The following is a 19946-nucleotide window of genomic DNA, read 5'->3' as shown; positions in this document are numbered from 1 at the left end:
GATGAAGCCGGGCACCCTGGCTTCAACAGCACTCGGCAGTGACAGCCTCCTTTGCTCCATTTGGGCCCTGAGCCCATGATTTTGGAGGAGTTTTTAGATTGCACACCTCCAGAAGGCACAGAGTTCTGTTCCTGGCTCTGCTCTGGTGAACGTTCTTGAGTCGAGGGCACTAGGAGATAGAGATAACATCCCATATCTGTGCAGGCCCCGGATCCTCCTGCTCTGCCTCCTGACTAGGGGTTGGGTCCTTTGTCTGCATTCTGAGCCGCACCTTGATAGGGGCTAGGGCTACTGGGCACTGACCCCTTGGATGGTAGACATGAGAGCTGAGTAATGGGACAGGCGTGCAGGGTGTCAAGCCCCTTCAGCCCATCTTTCCACAAGCAAAACCAGAGGCCCAGCAAAGGAGGTGATCTGCTCAGGGTCCCACACCAAGGGGCTACCATGAGAGGCTGAGTCTGCAGGGAGCGGAGAGCCCAGTGACTATGTGGGCCTCTTCTCCAGAAGAAGATATCACTGCAGTATGGGGAATAGGAAACGGGCTGGGTGCAATGATCAGGGATCATTGCTCAAAAGAGTAAAAACTTTATTTGCAGGCCTGGTTGGTTTGTTTGGTTTTGAATATTACAGGTTTCCTGCCATCCAGAGGAAAGAAAAAGGAACGTGGCCTCTCGCTGCTCAAGGTTTGAGTGGCTCGCCTTGGGGCTCTGTCCCTGTCCCTTTTGCCTACTTGCCGGCCCCGCTGGTCCCTCTGCCGTGGAATAAGGCACTGTGTGTTCTGCAGGAAGGCGCTCACGGCTGGCTGGTGGACGACAAGGTGGCCTTCTCAGGGGCTGCAAAGCTGAGGTGGTCGAGGGGTGGTGCTGACATGGAGTGGGGGGCCCAGGCTCTGGCCCTGCCGCCTCACGAGGGGATCATGCCTTTGCTGCGTTTTCGGTCTGCCATGGTCCTCCGGTTGTGGTTGGCACGTGTTGCCTTGCTGGCTTCTTTCTTTCTGCGCTCCTGGGTTGTCTCCCGGTTCTGCCCATGGCCCCTAGAGTTGCCAGCCACTGCCGTGGAGTTGTCATGCCGGTGCCTGAGGGGGAAGAGCCCACCCCCCCCAGGAGAAACCACCGTCAGATGAGATCCCATCCACTGCAGGGTCCTGGGGAAAGGACACGTGAGCTGGGCCCAATGCCCATATCCCTACTCTGGGGAAGAGGGGAGACATAGTCTGGTGTGGTCAGTATTTGGGGCAGCTGCCAGTTCTTCCCTAAGCCTGGCCTCCAGAGGTTCATCTACTGTTGGGAGGAATAGCCAGAAAGAGAGGAGGGGGGCATAGGGATGGGCTCCCAAGTCCTCCTGGGTTGAATGAGAATAATAAATAATAGTAGTAACTACTGCATAGGACTGTAGTGGTGAGAGCTAAATTAATTTACATAATTTTCATAAAGCCCCAAGGGTGCCCAGGGGTGAGTCCTCTTCCACCAGCTCCAAGAAAAACAACCACTTTGATGCTCACCCCTTCCTGGCCAGGAAGGCCAGGCGCCTAGCTTCTGCTTTCTCTCGCAGCACGGCGGGGTCCTGCACAAAATGGTCAGGCTGTGGAGAGGAAAGAGAGAAAGGCATGTCCTTCAGCTGGACTGAAACTGGTGGATGGAGGTCTAGTGTGGGAGTTGCTGGAATGCCACTGTGGGGCAGGGCGACACCCTCAAACAGGCTCCTGCTATGTTCACAGTTGACAGTCACCCTGGAGAGGGAGGCTTGAAGCTTTCTGAATAAGCAGCTAGCAAGGCAGGGCAGAGAATGACTGTCAAAGACAATGCACATTGTCAGAGGGCAGGTGGCTCGAGAAAGGGCAGCCATGGTGGCAAGGCCAGCATAAAGGGCAACATAGGGCCAAGAAAGCTAATTCCCCCTCATTCTGGTGCCATAGGCAGAGGAACATTATTATTATTTTGTTTGTTTTAGGTTTTGGGGTCATACCCAGTAGTGCTCAGGCTTACTCCAGGCTCTGCACTCAGGAATTAAGTGCCCTCCCTATCTATTGTGCTATTGCTTAAGCCCCTCAGAAAAACATTCTTTTTTTTTGGGGGGGGGCACACTGTTGACACTCAGGGGTTACTCTTGGCTATGAGTTCAGAAATCGCTCCTGGAGTGGGCCGGGGATTGAACTGCGGTCCATCCTAGACTAGCGCTTGCAAGGCAGATGCCTTACCTCTAGTGACACCGCTTTCGTCCCAGAGGAACATTCCTTTTTTTTTTTTTTTTTTTGGTTTTTGGGTCACACCCGGCAGTGTTCAGGGGTTACTCCTGGCTCTATGCTCAGAAATCGCTCCTGGCAGGCATGGGGGACTGTATAGGATTCGAACCAATGACCTTCTGCATGAAAGGCAAATGCCTTACCTCCATGCTATCTCTCCGGCCCCAAGAGGAACATTCTTAAGAAAGAATACTCTCCGCTGGGTTCAGGTCTTATTCCTGGCTCTGTGCTTATGGATCTCACCTGGCGGTGCTGGGGATCAAATCCAAGCTGGCTGTGTGCAAGGCAAACACCTTAACCTCAGTGCTATCTCTCTTTTTGGTTTGTTTTTGGGCCACACCTTGCGGCTTTCGGGGATTTCTATGGGCTCTGTGCTCAGAAATAGCTCCTGGCAGGCTTGGGGGACCATACGGGATGCCAGGGATGGAAACTGGATCTGTTCTGGGTCAGCTGCATGCAAGGCAAATGTCGTACTGTTGTACTATCACTCTACCCCCCCCCCCAGTACTATCTTTCTTTTTATGGGGGGGGGTTGTTTTGGGGTCACACCCAGTGGCACTAGAGGTTACTCCTGACTCTGAGCTCAGAAATTGCTCCTGGCAGGCTTGGGGGACCATATGGGATGCCAGGATTAGAACCACCATTCGTCCTGGGTCTGTTGTGTGAAAGGCAAATGCCCTACTGCTGTGTTATCTCTCCAGGGCTATTTTCATACCAACAGGAGAAAGAAGCTGGCCTGGGAGGAGGAAAACTGTGACCGCAAGAGCACAAACAGGTCCTGGTGATCTGTGCTGTTTATAGACACATGCAAAACAAGTGTGTCTAGCAACATTTGAAAACTGGAAAATTTTACAGAAGGGTCGAGTTCAGTTGGCCCCCGCGGGTGCTGCTCGGCCTCCCAGGTCCTACTTTTCTGCTTTGGTGGCCTGATTTGGGACACTTCTCAACTTGTCATCCTGGTGGGAGGATATGAGGGGCTATGGGAACCCCAGCCTGCCACCCCCATTCCATTCATGTTGCTCTGCTCTGGTCTGTTTTATATGCTGACGTTTCCACCTCATGTTTCAGTCGAAGAAAAAGCTGAGATGCTACAAAGAGAAGCTTTACAAAGCCACGAGCCCAGCTGACCTCCAGGGCCCCTTGGCTCTCAGTCCTCTTTCATCTGAGGAATTACCATCCTGGGCACGGCTGCAGATGCTCCTCTCCAGCCTCAGGCCCAGCTGCTGCTCACAGACCATTCTCTTATCTGTCCCCAGGCCTCACTAAGCAACAAAAAATGGGGGAGGTGTGAGCTTCAAGCATTCCAAGCAGACAGATTCCCTCTGCTTGAGGATCAGTGATGTTGGGGCTACCTTGAGACCAATGAAGGAAAATGGGGGTATGCAATGCTCCCAACTCTTGCTTGCTTAACGACTGACCTTCTGAATAATCTCCCCACTCCCATCCCTATTGTGTGTCACCGAAAATACCTTGGAAGTCTCGTCCCCTGCCTCCTCTTCTTCTTCCTCCTCCTCTTCCTCTGGCCCTTCCCTGGGCACTTTGGTTCTCAGCACCTGAGGGATCGTGAAGGGCCTGAGGGTTGAGAGAGAAAGCACATCAAAGATGAGAGGCAGGCTCAGGAGGCAAGGAAGAAGCAAAGTGCTTTTTACAAACCAGCTTTGCTCCAGTGCCCAGATGTACTGGAGAGTCAGGTCTGATGTGGAGTGGGGGGAGGGCTTAGCAGGGGCGGTGTGTGTGTGTGTGTGTGTGTGTGTGTGTGTGTGTGTGTGTTGTCTTCCAGTGTGTCACAGCAGGACAACTCTGCTTTGATCTGTATCAGAGAATCTCCATAAGGTTCCACTGGGGCAAGTTTTCTGCAATTAAGAGGAAAAAGGTGGGGCCGGGAAGGTGGCGCTAGAGATAAGGTGTCTGCCTTGTAAGTGCTACCAAGGAACGGACCGCGGTTCGATCCCCCGGCGTCCCATATGGTCCCCCCAAGCCAGGGGCGATTTCTGAGCACATAGCCAGGAGTAACCCCTGAGCATCAAACGGGTGTGGCCCAAAAACCAAAAAAAAAAAAAAAAAAAAAAAAAAAAAAAAAAAGAGGAAAAAGGCAAAACTACTGCAGTGGAGACCAGAGAAATGGTTCAAAGGCCTATCTGGGAGCCCCGGTTTGGTCTCTGAGCAACCCCAGCACAGTCCTCTGGGTGTAGCCCCGATTCTAAAACAAAACCCCCCAAATTATTACATGAGGCCAAATGAATGCTGTTCCACGTGGAAGGGCCTGGCTGAGCAGCCACAGGAGCCCTGGGTTTGAGATCTTGTTCATGTGATTAGGGACTTGACTTTACCATCGGCTCAAACACGAGGCTATGGGGGAGCCCTGTAGGACCCCAACCCCTTTCCACTCACCTGCGGCTGATGAGCTCATCATCCGAGTCAGCATCGTTGGCGCCCACCTGGTTGCCATCGTACGTGTCATCGTACTCATCCTCGTAGTCATCGCCCCGGTAGGGCAGGGCCTCACCTGGCTGAATGGGCACCTGTAAGCAGCAGAAGCAGAAGTTGAATTGAAGGGTGCTGGGCACAGGCAGTCCCCCAGGGCCCTGTTGTGGGCCGGGCTGCCTACCTCCTCCACCACCACACTGTAATGCTCGTAGCGCTGCCGCTGGGCCAAAATCTCCCGTTTATCATTCACCAGGTTCCGCGCTGTCTCCTCCTTCCTGGTGAGAAGAGAGGAAGGACCATCAGGCTCTGTGGCTGGAGGGTGCAGGGTCTGAACACCAAGGGTCCCTTTTTTCCCCCATTAACACAAAAGCCAGTGACACTTGGCACTGGATAGCAGAAGGGAAGCTAGGTGGTGCTGGGCCCATGGAAGCATAGAGGATATTTCAGGAGCAGTTAAAAGAATGGAAAATGACAGGCAGGAGAGGTGGTATAGGCACTTGTTTTGCATGTGGCCAACCCTGATTCAATCCCCACAATACTGCTATGAGTGATCCTTGAGTAGAGCCAGGAGTAAGCCCTGAGCACTAAACCCCTTCCCATACCCCCACCCCAACAACAACACCAAAAGAAAAAAAAAAAAAAGAAAATAGGAGCCAAGGAGATAGCTCAGGTCAGAGGCATCTCTAGGTCAGAGTTTGATCTCCAACACACCATTGTCTCCCTCATTCCTATTCCCTAGCCACACTGGCCTGGACAGCAGCACCATGTCAAGTCAGAGCATGTAAGAGCATCATCGAGAGTATCCTGCACACCTGAGCACTATTAGGAGCCCTGCAAACCCCCCACCCCGAAAAAGTAGAGGTAGGGATGTAGCTCAGTGGTAGAGAAGCATTCCCTTTGTGTGTGTGTCTCTTGATTCAAACCCAGGCATCGCATCACACACACACACACACACACACACACACACACACACACACACACACACACACACAAATGTGTCTATCTTTGGACCTGGAAAAACGATGGAGGGTACTCAGGGGTTATTCCTGGAAGTGCACAGAGAATCATATAAAATGCTGAAGATTGGACTTGAATTTAGTCAGCAAGACAAACTCCTGCTTTACTACTGCTCTGGTCTCTGGAATTATTTTATTTGTTTGTTTTCAGGTCACACCAGGTGGTACTTGAGTTGCTTCTATGGTGTTCAGGGTACTAACACAAGCCAGGGAGTGAACCCTGACTTCCTGCATGCCAAGTATCCCTCAGCCTGTTGAGCTACCTCTACGGATCCAGAAAGTTCCCTTTTGAGGTATCTACCCAAAAGAACTGCTATTAAGAGCAGAAAGAGATTTTCATTCATAAAAATCCTCGAGGATTTTCATTTTTGGGGGGCTTGTGGAGGGTTTGGGTTACATGCAGAGGTGCTAGGAACTACTCCTGATCCATTGTTCGAAAGGATTTAGGATTCATTCCAGGGGGATTTGAGGGACTGTGTGATGTTGGAGATCAAACTCAGACTTGGCGCTGGGTACTGAACCCAGGGCCTCACATTTACAAAGCTTTTTGCTGCTGAGCCCCAGCCCCTGGCAGGGGATTTTCCTTTTTGCACTGTTTATCACAGAAAGAAATGGGAAGCAATTTGTGATGTCAGGTCTCTTACAAATGAGACGGCCAAATGAGCCGTGCTACATCTGTATGACAGAATATGGTGGCAGTTCTCAAGAAAGACATTAATCTATTTGTGCTGACAGAGAAAGAATTCTGAGACTTATTCCCAAGGGGGGGGGGTGGTGGTGGAGGAAGCAAGCTACAGGAAAGGCACACAGCACGAGCCCATCTGTGCAAAAAGGAGAAAGCAAGCTAGATAACTTTTCTCACACCGCCTTGCACATAAATGCAGAGAGGGAACTGGTCAGCCAAAAGGCAGTGGAGGAGTCAGAGGTTATTCAAATTTTTTTTTTTTTTTTTTTGGTTTTTGGTTTTTGGGCCACACCTAGCGGTGCTCAGGGGTTACTCCTGGCTGTCTGCTCAGAAATAGCTCCTGGCAGGCACGGGGGACCATATGGGACACCGGGATTCGAACCAACCACCTTTGGTCCTGGGTCAGCTGCTTGCAAGGCAAACGCAGCTGTGCTATCGCAGCTGTGCTATCTCTCAGGCCCCTATTTAAATCTTTTAAAACAAACCCTTAGGGGCTGGAAAGATAGCAGCAGCAGTAGGGCATTTGCCTTGCATGCGGCCAACCAGGGAAGGACACTTTTGGATTCCCGGTATCTCATATGGTCCCTTGGCATGACAGGGCAATTTCTTTTTTTTTTTTTTTTTTGGTTTTTGGGCCACACCCATTTTTGACGCTCAGGGGCTACTCCTGGCTATGCGCTCAGAAATCGCCCCTGGCTTGGGGGGACCATATGGGACACTGGGGGATCGAACCGCGGTCCGTCCTGCGCTAGCGCTTGCAAGGCAGACACCTTACCTATAGCGCCACCTTCTCGGCCCCGACAGGGCAATTTCTGAGTGCAGAGCCAGGAGTAAGTCCTGAGTGCCACCACCAGGTGTGTTCCAAAACCAAACAATCAATAAAGTTTAAAAAAAATAAAATATGGGGCCGGGCGGTGGCGCTGGAGGTAAGGTGCCTGCCTTGCCTGCGCTAGCCTAGGACGGACCGCGGTTCGATCCCCCGGCTCCCATATGGTCCCCCAAGAAGCCAGGAGCAACTTCTGAGCGCATAGCCAGGAGTAACCCCTGAGCGTCACAGGGTGTGGCCCAAAAACCCAAAAAAAAAATAAATAAATAAATAAAATAAAATAAAATAAAACAAGCCTTAAAGGGGCTGGAAAGATGGCACAGGAGTTAAGACTCATGCTTTGCACATGACTGACCTAGATGTGATTCCCAGCACCACATGGTCCCCAAAACACTATGAGAACAAAACCTGAGCATCAATGGGGCTGGAATGGTAGGACAGTGGGTAGGGCATTTGCTTTGCATGAAGCTCAGGTTTGGTCTCCGGCATCCCAAATGGTCCCCCAAGCACTGCCAGGAGAGATCTTTGAGTGCAGAGCTAGAATTAAACCCTGAGCACCACCAGGGAGGCAAAATGAAGAAGGCACAAGGCTTCTCCTTCACATGGGGTAGAAAACATAGATAAGGCTCCAGGGGCCGGAGAGATAGCATGGAGGTAAGGCGTTCGCCTTGCATGCAGAAGGTCGGTGGTTCGAATCTCGGCATCCCATGTGGTCCCCCGAGCCTGCCAGGAGCAAAAAAAAAAAAAAAAAAAAAGAGAGACTCAAGCAGCGGGGCTGAAGTGATAGCATGATAACACAGTGGTAGGGTGTTTGCCTTGCATGTGGCCAACCAGGGATGGACCAGGTTCAATCCTCAGCATCCCACATGGTCCTCCGAGCCTGCTAGGAGTGATTTCTGAACGCAGAGCCAGAAGTAACCCCTGAGCGCCGCCAAGTGTGGCCCAAAAATCTAAATAAACAAATAAATATATAAAAAAGACTCCAGCAGTAATCAGTAAGACCAAACAAACAAACAAAAACAAACTTGAGCACAGAGCTGGGGTAGCCTACGTGTGGCCATACATAACCTTCCTTTAAAAAAAATGAGTAGAATACAAAACAAAAAAAATTTAAGAAAGGCACCCAGAAGATAGTTCAAAGGGCTGGAAAACATAATTTGCATGTGGGAGTCCTAAATCAACCCTTCAACCTGCAGGGTCCCATGGTAGTGTGGGGATGGTTCGGAGAAAGACCCCTAAGCACCACTGTGTTTGCAGAAAGAGCAGGGGTCCTGTTCTCCCCCTTACTCCTGCTTCAGCACAGTGGTCTGCTCCTGCATATCCATCTTCCAGGATTCTGGTGAGGGCAGCACTGTCACTTTGGAACCTTAGCCTGGCTTAGGGTTTTGCAAACCCAAAGAAAAACTTGGCCTGTCAGTCACACAATCAGGCCAGAGGAATAGAGTTTGAAGTCCTGCAGGGAAAAATCAATAGGAGAGGACTGGGCAAGAAAATCCAGCTTAGCTGTAAAATCAGGTCTCTGGAATGTATCTGAGGTAAAGGGAGAAAGGGAAAATAAGGAAAAAACAACAACAACAACAACAACAACAACAACAAAACCACCCACAAAACTCTACACAGCTTCCACAAAACCCCATACAAGGAAGGGCTTTTGGTGCAACAAAAGGCAAGAAGGCAGGCGTGGTCGGTCAGGATTTCTGCCTGGAGCTGCCATGGGGGTTTGGCTTCCTCCAGCATCTCTCTATGAAGGGCTCCCGATGGAGCAGCCAGGGAGCTGGATGGAGTTGGGGAGAGACTCAGAAGTGTAATGTCCCCTGGATGTCCCCTGATGGAATTCAGTTTTGTGGATATGACTGCTAGGCCCCAGCAGCCATCAGGCCAGGCAGGGGCATGTGGAATGGAAAAACAGGTAAGAGGAAAAATGAGTTGGGCGGGGGAGACTAGAACATGGGGAATGACAAGTTTTTTTTTTTTTTTTTTTTGGTGGCGGTGGCGAGGAATAGCACTGATCTGGACTAGGAAAAGTTTTTCATGCCACAGGCCCCTTCACATTGCATGGGAAAGGAGGTATCACTTTTGCCTTTCTCTGGCTTTTCCTGTTAAGTTGGAGGCTGAGGAGACAGTGAAAGACGCTAGTGCCACTGGTTGGAGCACAAACATTCATTTGAAGTATTTCCTGAGGGCCTGTAAAATGCCAGAATCGGGGCTGGGCCGGGGGATTAGGGACAAAGGAGACACTTGTCGCACTGTCCCACATTCCTGATCTATCCCATCCCCAGCTCTGGGCAATAAGGTAGTTCTTTTGGGAGGAGAGATAGTTCTTGAGGGGGTTGGGTTTTGGGTTATATGTGATGTTGCTCAGGATAGTGCTGGGGGACCATATGTGGTGGTAGGAATTGACCTGGGTTCAGCAATACTCAAGGCACAGAGCTTTACCCCTGTTCTATCTCTCCAGCCCCAAGGGACAGAGTTCTTTAAGCCTGGTGGCTCTTGGTTCTGTGGCTCGTTGGCTGAGCCAGCCAGAAAAGCCTGGTGAAGTGCCCATCTGAACCAGGAACAGCTGAGCCTGGAGCACTGAGCAGCTTCTCTAGGAAAGTACAGCTTGGGTTCCTCAATGCCATGTGGAATCAGGAAGAAAAAGAAAACTGCAGCAAAACTACTGGTAAACAAAGGTGTACCAGAGAACCTGGAGTTCAGGCAGGGATGGAAAGGTGGTGAGCACAGGCTCTGGAGACAGGCTGTGGGCAGGCGGTCTCTTTCTACAGGATGGCAGCGAGCCCAGGGAGCACATGGGCTCCCCTGCAGGCCAGTTCCCCTTCCTTCCTCATGTCCTCTGGCCTGTCCTTCCAGGCCAACTTCACCGGCCCCTCTGAACTTCCACAGGGCTCGCAGAGGCCACGAAAGCCTCCTATTCCGGGTATAGAATTGGGGATCCCAGCCGCCAGGCTCACACCCCCATGATCACATAGCATCTCACTGCTGGGCAGGTCTGACATCAGAGCACAAACTGCACAGCCCCTTCGTGAGCTGGTGGGCGCCTGGCTGGGCCCTTCTCATCGCTGAGACTCATTTTTGCCCTCCAAGCGGATGTGAGCAGTGAGCAGAAGCAGAGCTGGCCCCCTCTCAGTGGATCATATTCCTTTTCATGGGTCCCTTCAGGCTGTGACCGTGGGTGCCAGGCAGTTCAGGCCACAGGACCTTTCAGAGAGGAATACTCTCTTCCCCAGCAGTTTGGGGACCCCTCCTTCGACACATTGGTCCCTGCTTGACTTTGTTATATCCCACAGCAATACGTGTGCTTGGAGTCTGTCCCCAACACCCTCTGCCTCATCCCCTTCGCTAATAGACTCTCGGTTTGCTACATCTTTCCGCCTTCCCCTCTTGTCTTATGGGTTCTGGCTCTGAGACCCTATTCTCCCAAGGGGCTGCACAGGGAGTCTGGAATCTGCTGGAAAGTTTCCTGATCCCCTGTGGGAGAAGCAGAAGGCTTGGGGGCAATGGCCTCTTGACACTGTAATTTTGGGGATCTCCGCTGACAGAGTGGTAGCCATCCAGTGACCTCAAGGGAATTGGCACCGAGGGAGGGCAAAGCTGCTTCCAACATGGAAGCCTGCCCTGCCCTGGACAATTGCCCCCTCCAATGTTCCCTCTGTCATTGCTCATTACTGCTGTGAGTCTTACCTACGGTCTCTGCCCCATGTGAGGAAGAGGCCCAGTTCCTTGCTCACTTTGCCTCCCTGTGTCTTGCGTAGGATCTGGCACTGGTAATTCACTTAATAAATATTTGCTGAATGAATGAATAAATAACAAATGCATGAACAGAGGCTTTGCCTCTTTGTGAGCCCAGCCCCTTCGCTCCCCTGCATAATAAGACGGGTAAACATCTGTCACCCAGGCTCTGCCTGGCAGCTCCGGGGTCTTATCAACAAGAACAGAGTTCCCCGCCTGCCCACTCTTTAGTGAAGAAAGATCTAAGGGGGCCAGTCCTGGGAACATGTCTGCTGATGCAGGCAGGGTAACGTCTCCAACCTGTGATATGGGGATGTTACAATGGGGGTAACTAAGCACTCTGTTCAGCCCACCAGATGGCTTTAAATGCCCTGAGCCTGGGGAAACCTTGTGGCGCCTCACAGCATGGGCAGGGGCCCTCCCCTCTATACCTTACTTCCCCGGCAGTTCCCGTTTCTCTGGATGTCATGAGCCAACCAAGGGCCTGGAGGGAAAGTTTATGTTACTGGCATATGTGGGTGGCCTCTTATTTTGTCATTCTCTGCTCTGCCACACTCAACACCATGAGGGCAGGCTCTCAGCTCCTCTCCTAGGAGTCATCTCTGAAGAGCCAAAGTGATCTTCCAGAGCTGAGGGGGCTTTGTAGAAAGTAAAAACTTATCAGGGGCTGGAGTAATAGCACAGTGGTGAGGCGTGCCTTGCAAGCAGCCAACATAGGAGGAACCCTGGTTCGAATCCCAGCATCCCATATGGTCCCTCGAGCCTTCCAGGAGCGACTTCTGAGCACAGAGCCAGGAGTACTCCCCTAAGGGCCGCTGGGTGTGACTCCAAAAAAAAAAAAAAGCTTATCAGCTCCAGGTCCCTCACCATGCTCCATGTTCCTGGGGCTCCCATGGCTCATTCTTCCTCGCAGAATCCAAGGCCTTCCCTGGCAGACCAGACCTTCCCTGACCTTCCAAGCTCAGTGCCATGCCCCTGTAGCAAATGCCCCCCAGAGCTGTGGAAGCTGGCATGCAGTCCCCTCCTTGGAAGTGCCTGTTAGACTTGCGTGCAAACCTCACACAGGCAGGGGTGGTATGGAGTGAGTCCTCGCAAGATCCCAGCACTGGATAAATAAAATACTTAGGATACATTCAGAACCCAGAAAATATCAGTCACATGAATTAATAAATTAGAATATTTCCCCCCCCCAAAAAATTAGGAACGGGTCCAGAAAATAAGCACAGCAGCAGGTAGGGCATTTGCCTTGCACGTGGTCTATCCAGATTTGATTCCCAACATTCCATATTGCCCCCAAATCTGCCAGGAGTAATTTCTATTTCTATTTCTACTTATATTTATGTAAAATACATTTATATATTTATATATATAAATAAAAATTATTTGGTTTTTGAGCCACACTTGGTGGTACTCAAGGGTTACTCCTGGTGTTGTGCTAAGAAATCACTCCTGGGAGGCTCAAAAGACCATATGGGATGCCAGGGATTGAACCCAGGTCGGCAACATTCAAGGCAAATGCCCTACCCACTGTGCTATTGCCCCAGCTCCACCAGGAGTAATTTATGAGCATAGAGCTAGGAGTAATCCCTAAGCACTGCTGGGTGTGGCCCAAAAGCCAAACCAAACCAAATCAAAACAAAACCCAACAACAAGAGTCTTCACTTTCTGAAAAGCTCACTCAGTACTGGTCCTTAGTTGGTTTATTCTGTTTGTTTGGGTTTTGGGCTATCCCTGGCAGTGTTCAGGGCTTACTAATGGCTCTATGCTCTGGGATCACTCCTGTGTAGTTTAGCTCAGGATCAAACCTATGTGTGCAAGGTATTGTGTGTGTAAGGCAATCACCCTACCCATCTCTCTAGCCTTCATTGACTCACTCTGGAAAAGCACTAGGAAGCATTGCAGATTTAATAATTAGTCATGAAAAGATAGTAGAGAAGAGGGGGAGGTTTTAGCCTCTCTGGCCTGTGCACCAACAAATGATCCCTAAGTCCTCTACCAGAGAGGCAGAGCTTAAGCTTCATAATCAGAAAACCTACCTTCCCCTTGCATAAACACACAGATTGCCATGGACATCCTGAACTAGAACCCAGACCAGCTCTGTAAAGATGGGAGTTCTAGGCTTCCTTTGCTTTTTTGTTTTTTCTTGGGGGGGTCACACCCGTTGATGCTCAGGGGTTATTCCTGGCTAAGCGCTCAGAAATTGCCCCTGGCTTGGGCGGACCATATGGGATGCCGGGGGATCGAACGGTGGTCCTTCCTTGGCTAGCGCTTGCAAGGCAGATACCTTACCTCTAGCGCCACCTCACCGGCCCTGTAGGCTTCCTTTGCATTCTCTCAGCACTGGTTGAGCTGGAGTGCCTGCCTGCCCCACTCCTCCCGACTCACCTTCTGCCCTTGTGCACCCGGCTTAGGTCCACCGAGTCCCGGCTGAACACATCGAACTCATCATTCTGGAAGACGTTGTGGCGAGATGTCACCAGGGGCGTGGGGTCTGGCTTCACCTGTCTGGGGGATGGCAGGGTGATCAGGAGGAGGGGGTCTTGGGGCTGACAACTACCTGTGAGCCCCTTCTCCTATGGACACAGCCTCGAAGACTCCACTGCCTGGTGGGTGGCAGCCACACCTGAGACACAATCTAAGACACGGAGTACTGGGCCCTGCCTGGGCACCTGGCCACACTTGCAAGTGCCCTGGGTACATGTGTCAGGCACACAGGGCTTCTCTCTGCTTCTTCAGAACTCTTTTTTTTTTTTTGGTTTGTTTGGTTTTTGGGGTCACACCCAGCAGCGCTCAGGGGTTACTCCTAGCTCTACGCTCAGAAATTGCTCCTGGCAGGGGCTCGGAATTCGAACCACCATCCTTCTGCATGCAAGGCAAATGCCTTACCTCCATGTTATCTCTCCGGCTTCTTCTTCAGAACTCTTGCTGTTATTTATTTTTCATTTAAAAAAATGTTCTGGTTTGGGTCCTGAGAGATAGCATGGTGGTAGGGTGTTTGCCTTGCATGCAGAAAGATGGTGGTTCGAATCCCAGCATCCCATATGGTCCCCAAGCCTGCCAGGAGTGATTTCTGAGTGTAGAGCCAAGAGTAACCCCTGAGTGTTGCTGGGTGTGACCCAAAAACCAAAAAAAAAAAGTTCTGGCTTTTGAGTCACACTCAGCTGTGTGGATCTGCACTCGGGGCTTATTCCTGACTCTGTGCTCAGTTCAAGAAACTATTTGGGGGTGGGGGTTAGGGAGCAGAGTAGGTAGGGCATCTGTCTTGTGTGTAGAGGACACGGGATGGACCCAGGTTTGAAACCCGGCATCCCATCTGGTCCCTTGAGCCTGCCAGGAGTAATTTTTGAGTGCAGAGCCAGGAGTAACACCTGAGCGGCTCTGGGTCTGGCCCAAAAACCAAAAAAATAAAAACAAAAACAAACTATAGGGGTTCTGGGGATTGAACTCTGGTCTGCTGTATACAAGGCAAAAGGCCTTCCCACTGTACTATCACTCTGGCTCCCCTGCTCCTTTTGGAGGCTGGCAACAGAAGTAGAGGCTAAGCAGTCCTGGGTCACTCAACCTCTTGGTGCCCCAGTACCCTCACCTGTAAAATGGGCACAAAGGGATCGAGGCACTTGTCCAAAGACACAGAGCCAACACCATTCACTTTTCAAGAAATCACACCTACTCCTGGAAGTGACACCCACTCCCTCACTTGTGCCTGGAGGAAACCCAGGAAGCTGGAGGGAGGAGAGGCTCCAGCCTGCCTCCCTTGTGCGGTCCTGGGAGAGAGGGTGGCAGTGACTCCAGGGCATGAAAGGGCTCTTGACACCTCTCCCTTGCCTCTGCGTGATGAGCTGCCACAGGCCTGTCCAGCTGGGCACTCTGCCCTGTAGGGGGCATGCGAGAACCTTCTGAGCAATCAAGCTTTCTCCATGTACAGGGCTGGGAAATGTGATGTGGGAAGAGGGAACAGTGAGTCTGGGACACAAGGGAGAGTGGGAGGCAGGGGCATGAACAAGGGCCCGAGAATGCCCAGGATGGGGCCCCGAAGCAGGCTGGGCGCCAGACGCCTCCAACCTGTCTCTCCCACCTGTCTAGGCTGCGGTCCAGCTGGCTGAGGGCGGGGGCCAGCCGCTCCTCCAGGATGTTGTTGATCACCTGCTCCGTGTCATAGCAGTAGTGCTCCAGGCAGGCCAGGATGAAGCCCTCTCCGAGGTCGGGCAGCAGGTCCTTCACTTGCGAGATAAGTGAGTCCAGCTCCACACCGCTCACAGAGGGGGGCAGGGCAGCTGCGGCCCCCAGGCACTGTGGGCAAAGCCAGTGTGAGCTGAAAGGTCCCAACCAGTGGGGACAGCAACCTGCTCCCAAGAGCACTGGACATAGAGTCCAGGACCTGGTATGGGTCTCAGCCCTACCCAGTCCTTACATGGGACCTTGGCCGAGTGACTCAAGTTTCTCTGCGCCTCCTTTTCCTCCCCTATAAAAACGGGGGCTCTATGACTAACTGGCTGAGCTACATCTGGCTGTGTGCCTTGGGGCAGGGCACTTCCCCTCTCTGAACCTCAGTTTCCTCTGTAATAAAAAGGGCCCATGACACCCATCTCAGGGTGCCATGTTTCCAATGGTTCAAAGCGATAACACACATCAAGTGCTGGCACTGACCAGGCGCACCATAAACATGCGTCTTGGGTTCTTTCCCAGTTCTAGCTGGTTGGTGGAGGAAAACAGCACTGCCTGATCCAGACATGGTGGAAATGCTCCCCTTGAATTTTACAGAACCATGTGCTCTACTGCTGGGTTATCTCTCTAGTACTTTTTGTTTCTTTTTATTCTTTTTCCCTGACACTCTGAATTCTATTCTTTTTCATAAGGGTGGTTTGGTTTACATAGGGCTGATAGTGGCTTCATCTTTGTTAGGCTTTTCCTTTAAGGAAATTCACAAATCCAAACAATGATAACAAAAAACTCACCATGACTCAGAAGGAGCCAAATGGGGAAGAGGCAAGGAGAAGGCGGAGAAGGCGGAGGGGCTGTTACTCTCCACAGCCCTGAGACAGCCAGGGAGGAGCAGCAGGATCTGCTAATGGTGCCTCTGGGTCAGGACAGCCAGGCTAGCAGCAAGCCCATGGCTGCTCAGAGATCCCAGGTCCTGCCACTAGGCAAGGAAGGAGGCAAGGTACTGTGACCCAGGTGGCAGGTGGCACCAGGCCCCTGAGTTGCTCAGCCCCAGAGATGGAATATTAATTCTAGGTGAGGCTAAGTCCCTATTCAGGGGGAGAGTCCTGGGGCCAATCAGCCCAGCTGCAGAATTGGTGACTTTTGCACAAGTCTAAATGGAAAAACACTGAACCAGAGGTTTTCAACTTGCTCAGGCTCAGGGAAGGGCTTCCAGGGTGCCAGGGCAACCAAGGCTGCAACACTGTCATTTGTGCAGAGGGCAGGGCCAAGGGTGTTCCTGTCTGGAAACATCACTGAGGCCAAGGAAAGAGCTGAAGGGGCTAGCACAGGCTTTATGCAAGAGCCTTCTGACTCGACCCCAAGCACCATGTGGTCCCTGAGCACTGTTGAGAGAAGACCTTGCCAATGAGTAGGGAACAGCCTGAGCACCGCCATGGTGTGGCCCCCAAACAGAAAACCAAACCAAAAATATGACTGCCTCATTGTACAGAGGGAAACTGAGGCTCTCCTGCTCAGAATGATTTGCTCTCTCATTTTGCCTTGTTCTGTACCCCAGGAGGAAGCTACTGACTTTCCTCATCTTTCCATGAGGGTGAAAGTGGGGGTAAGAAGCAGGAGAAAGCGGGGCTCTAGACACGCACCTCTTCTTCCACTGATGTCCCTGCCTGTGCCGAGGACGTGCTCTCATCAGCCCTGCAAGGATCCTCAATTGCTGGGGGTCCCTTAGCGTCGGTGGCTTTCCGTCGGTCCACTCCTTCCCACGCACTCTCTACTGCCTGCAGGATATAGGCTGCCCGTGTCTCGTCTCTAAGACAATGTGTCAAGGCAAGCTTGCCTGCTGGTGCCTTGGCTCCCTCTGCTCTAGGGAGATCATATGTGTTCCCTGCATCATTTCTCCCTCCCTGGTTCATGCTGGGACTGTCTGGGCTGCACCAGGTATGTAGGAGGCCCCAAGTCAGACCATGGTCACAAACCTAGAAATCTTTTTTTTGTTTGTTTTTGGGCCACACCCGGGGATGCTCAGGGGTTACTCCTGGCTATGCGCTCAGAAGTCGCTCCTGGCTTGGGGGACCATATGGGACGCCGGGGGATCGAACCGAGGTCCATCCAAGGCTAGCGCAGGTAAGGCAGGCACCTTACCTCTAGCGCCACCGCCCGGCCCCAAGCCTAGAAATCTTATAAAACAGCTCTGAGTAAAGACCAGGACAGGAACTGAGACATAGCGTGTGGACAGCCCAAGCAAGACCTCTTCCTTTGCAGAGACCATCAGGAAGAAGGTCGGGGGGAGAAGCACAGCCACTGGGTTTTGTCCCATTGCTGAAGGCCTTTCTGCAAAGGCTGGTAACTGCCAGGTATCCCTAAAGGGGGACTGAGTACCTGAACCCACAGGGCGTGCTTCTCCCCACCTCTCTTCCCTCCAAATCACCCTGGGCATGCCAAGTCAGAGCTCTAGGACTGCCTCCTTCCATATCTGATCCAGTCTCACTGCTCACTGCCCACTGGGTGCTGGCAACAGCTCAGGGGTGATTTCCTGGGATCCATTTAGGTCCCAGGGCAACCTGCTTCCATGGGCCCAAGGAACAAAGGGCAAACCAACTACCCACCCCCGCTACAGCCTGACATGGCTCTCCAGGGCTTTCATGTCAAAGTCCAGACTTCTCCATGGAGGACATTTAGGGTCATTCGGTCTGCCTGACCGAACTGCCTGATTCCCAGCTGTCACATCCTACTACCTCCTCCCACCCCCACAGCCGCCAGGCCCTATGATCTAAACACCACATTGGTAGGCCTGAGATGGACCATGTTCTCCCTCTATGGGGAATGATCAGTGTGTAACTGTGCTTAGCTCATCCAGGGTCTCGCTCAGACAACCCCAGCCCAGGCTCTGCTAGCTGAGATGCGACTGCTGCATTCTCACTTTGTCCCATGTAAACCCGTAAAGGCTGACTGATCTGCCCATGGAGTGGGCTCTGGTCCACCTGGTCACAGGCCCAGACCCTCAGTGAGCACCATGAAAGTAGGGCTGTCTCCCCTACCCTAAGGATGAACCATCCCTCATCCATGCCAGGCACAGGGGTTGGGGGCTGGGTGGCTCCAGGGAAAGCTAGCCAAACCCCGTCCTGGGCTTACCAGCCCTTGCTTCATTCCTCTAGGTCCCAGTCAAGCCGCCCACCTCCGACCTGCCAGGTCAGAGCTACTGTCAAAGGATACAAGAGTGAGGAGGCCTGCTGGAGCAAGCTGATGTCATCTGCCACAGGGAAGAGCCCGTCGTAGTCCCGGAGGAACCTGCCAGGCGAGAGTGGATGGGAGAGACAGAGCTGGGCAGGGTGGGTGAGGAGACTCACTTTGAGCATAGAATGGTTTCTTTGGGCTTCTTGGTGAGCCCTGAAGTCTCCTCCCCTGTGCCCCTGGCTCAGCTGCACTCACCTCTTCTCCTGTAGCAAGGAGGAGAAGATCTGCAGGAACTCTTCGATAAAACTCTGAATAGTGTCACAGCTGCAACAGGACAGGAGAGAGACCCATGAACTGCAGCCCCCTTCTATGCCAGCCCAGCCCTTCGTGTGGCTTTGGGCCAGTGGCAGGAAAGAAGACATTTGTGTGGCTCCCCACCTCTGCCCAGCAAGGAAGGGAGTGGAGGCAGCAGGGAAATCTCCCTGAGGAGTTGGGGCAATGGCTCCCAGGGGCGCACCTGCTTTCAAGAATCGGGAGAAGGCAGATCTGGCTCATGAGGATGTGAAAAATCTCCAACAACTTCTTCCTGGAATGGGAGAGCCTCTGCCACAGATCACTGAGCAGCCTTCAAAGGTGGGGAAATAGAGATTAGGGATCCAGTAAGAGACTGGGAGACGAGCACTGCTGGGCACTCTACCCTCTAACCAGTCCAAACACACACACACACACACACACACCAGGACTGAGGCTTTGCAGATCACTGCTGCCTACAGCTGGCAAAAAAAATTGCCAGTCTTTTTTTTTTTTTGTGGTTTTTGGGTCACTCCTGGCAGTGCTCAGGGGTCACTCCTGACTTCATGCTCAGAAATTGCTCCTAGCAGGCACGGGAACCATATGGGATGCCGGGATTCGAACCGATGACCTTCTGCATGAAAGGCAAACGCCTTACCTCCTTGCTATCTCTCCGGCCCCCAAAATTGCCAGTCTTAAGTGCCACTGGGTTGGGTTGGCCTCAGTTTAAACAGGGGCTATAAGAGACAGGGGGCCGGGTGACAAGAGCAGAAGGAAGAGATGAAGGAGAATAGTTCAGCTGTTTGTGTCAAGAGGCTGGCAAGAAAGGAAGGGTGCCAAAAACTTCCCAGCTCATCCCCCCCACCCTAAAGGCCTAAAGATGGGGGATGCTGCAGCTTGGAAAAGGCAGGGCTGATGCTCGGGTCTCACTCCCCATGAACCAACCCCAACCGTAACTCTTCACGTTCCGTCCCCCTCCTCACTTGGGATCTTCAAGTCTCCTCTTCTTAATCGCAGACTCCAGCTCGGGAACTGCTAGTTCATAAAAGGAAGCGAGTCTGAGGAGGCACACACAGTGAGTGGCTGGGTTAGCTCACAGACAACTTTATTAGAAAACCAAAACCCAACGTAAAACCACAGGGCCAGGGAAGCCCCATTTCCTTTTTCTTTTCTGCAGTGCTGGGGCTCTCAGGAAAGCACGGCATGTACTTCATTAATGAGCCACATGGCCGCCCTGGTGGTCATCCAGCTTCCCCCTGGGTCCATTCTTACTCTTTTCCAATTCACCCTGGACTGACCCACCCACCCCATTCCCCAAGCTGGTCCCAGGAAGAGTTTCAAGGGAGATGATGTCAAACTAGGTCTCTCCTGAAGTAAAACCAAGGTTCAAAAAGG

At 52.1% G+C, this 19946-nt stretch overlaps 1 protein-coding gene across 1 annotated transcript in view; it reads right to left on the bottom strand.

Annotated features, from left to right (window-relative positions):
• Positions 1 to 284: 284 nt before the first annotated feature.
• ASCC2 (activating signal cointegrator 1 complex subunit 2) overlaps positions 285 to 19946 on the bottom strand; it is a 56449-nt gene continuing 36787 nt past the window's right edge. Inside the window, exons 9-20 of the mRNA XM_049788788.1 lie at positions 19535 to 19609; positions 18778 to 18885; positions 18516 to 18584; positions 18300 to 18374; positions 16730 to 16895; positions 15001 to 15215; positions 13311 to 13430; positions 4851 to 4944; positions 4634 to 4764; positions 3712 to 3814; positions 1502 to 1581; positions 285 to 1075 (exon numbers count right to left, since the gene is read on the bottom strand). Coding sequence (XP_049644745.1) covers positions 904 to 1075; positions 1502 to 1581; positions 3712 to 3814; positions 4634 to 4764; positions 4851 to 4944; positions 13311 to 13430; positions 15001 to 15215; positions 16730 to 16895; positions 18300 to 18374; positions 18516 to 18584; positions 18778 to 18885; positions 19535 to 19609 — 1408 coding nt within the window. The 3' untranslated portion in view covers positions 285 to 903. The remainder of the gene's footprint in view (positions 1076 to 1501; positions 1582 to 3711; positions 3815 to 4633; positions 4765 to 4850; positions 4945 to 13310; positions 13431 to 15000; positions 15216 to 16729; positions 16896 to 18299; positions 18375 to 18515; positions 18585 to 18777; positions 18886 to 19534; positions 19610 to 19946) is intronic.

This window comes from Suncus etruscus, chromosome 15, assembly GCF_024139225.1.
Source record: "Suncus etruscus isolate mSunEtr1 chromosome 15, mSunEtr1.pri.cur, whole genome shotgun sequence".
Lineage (NCBI taxonomy): Eukaryota > Metazoa > Chordata > Mammalia > Eulipotyphla > Soricidae > Suncus > Suncus etruscus.
This window is presented reverse-complemented; position numbering and strand designations above follow the sequence as displayed.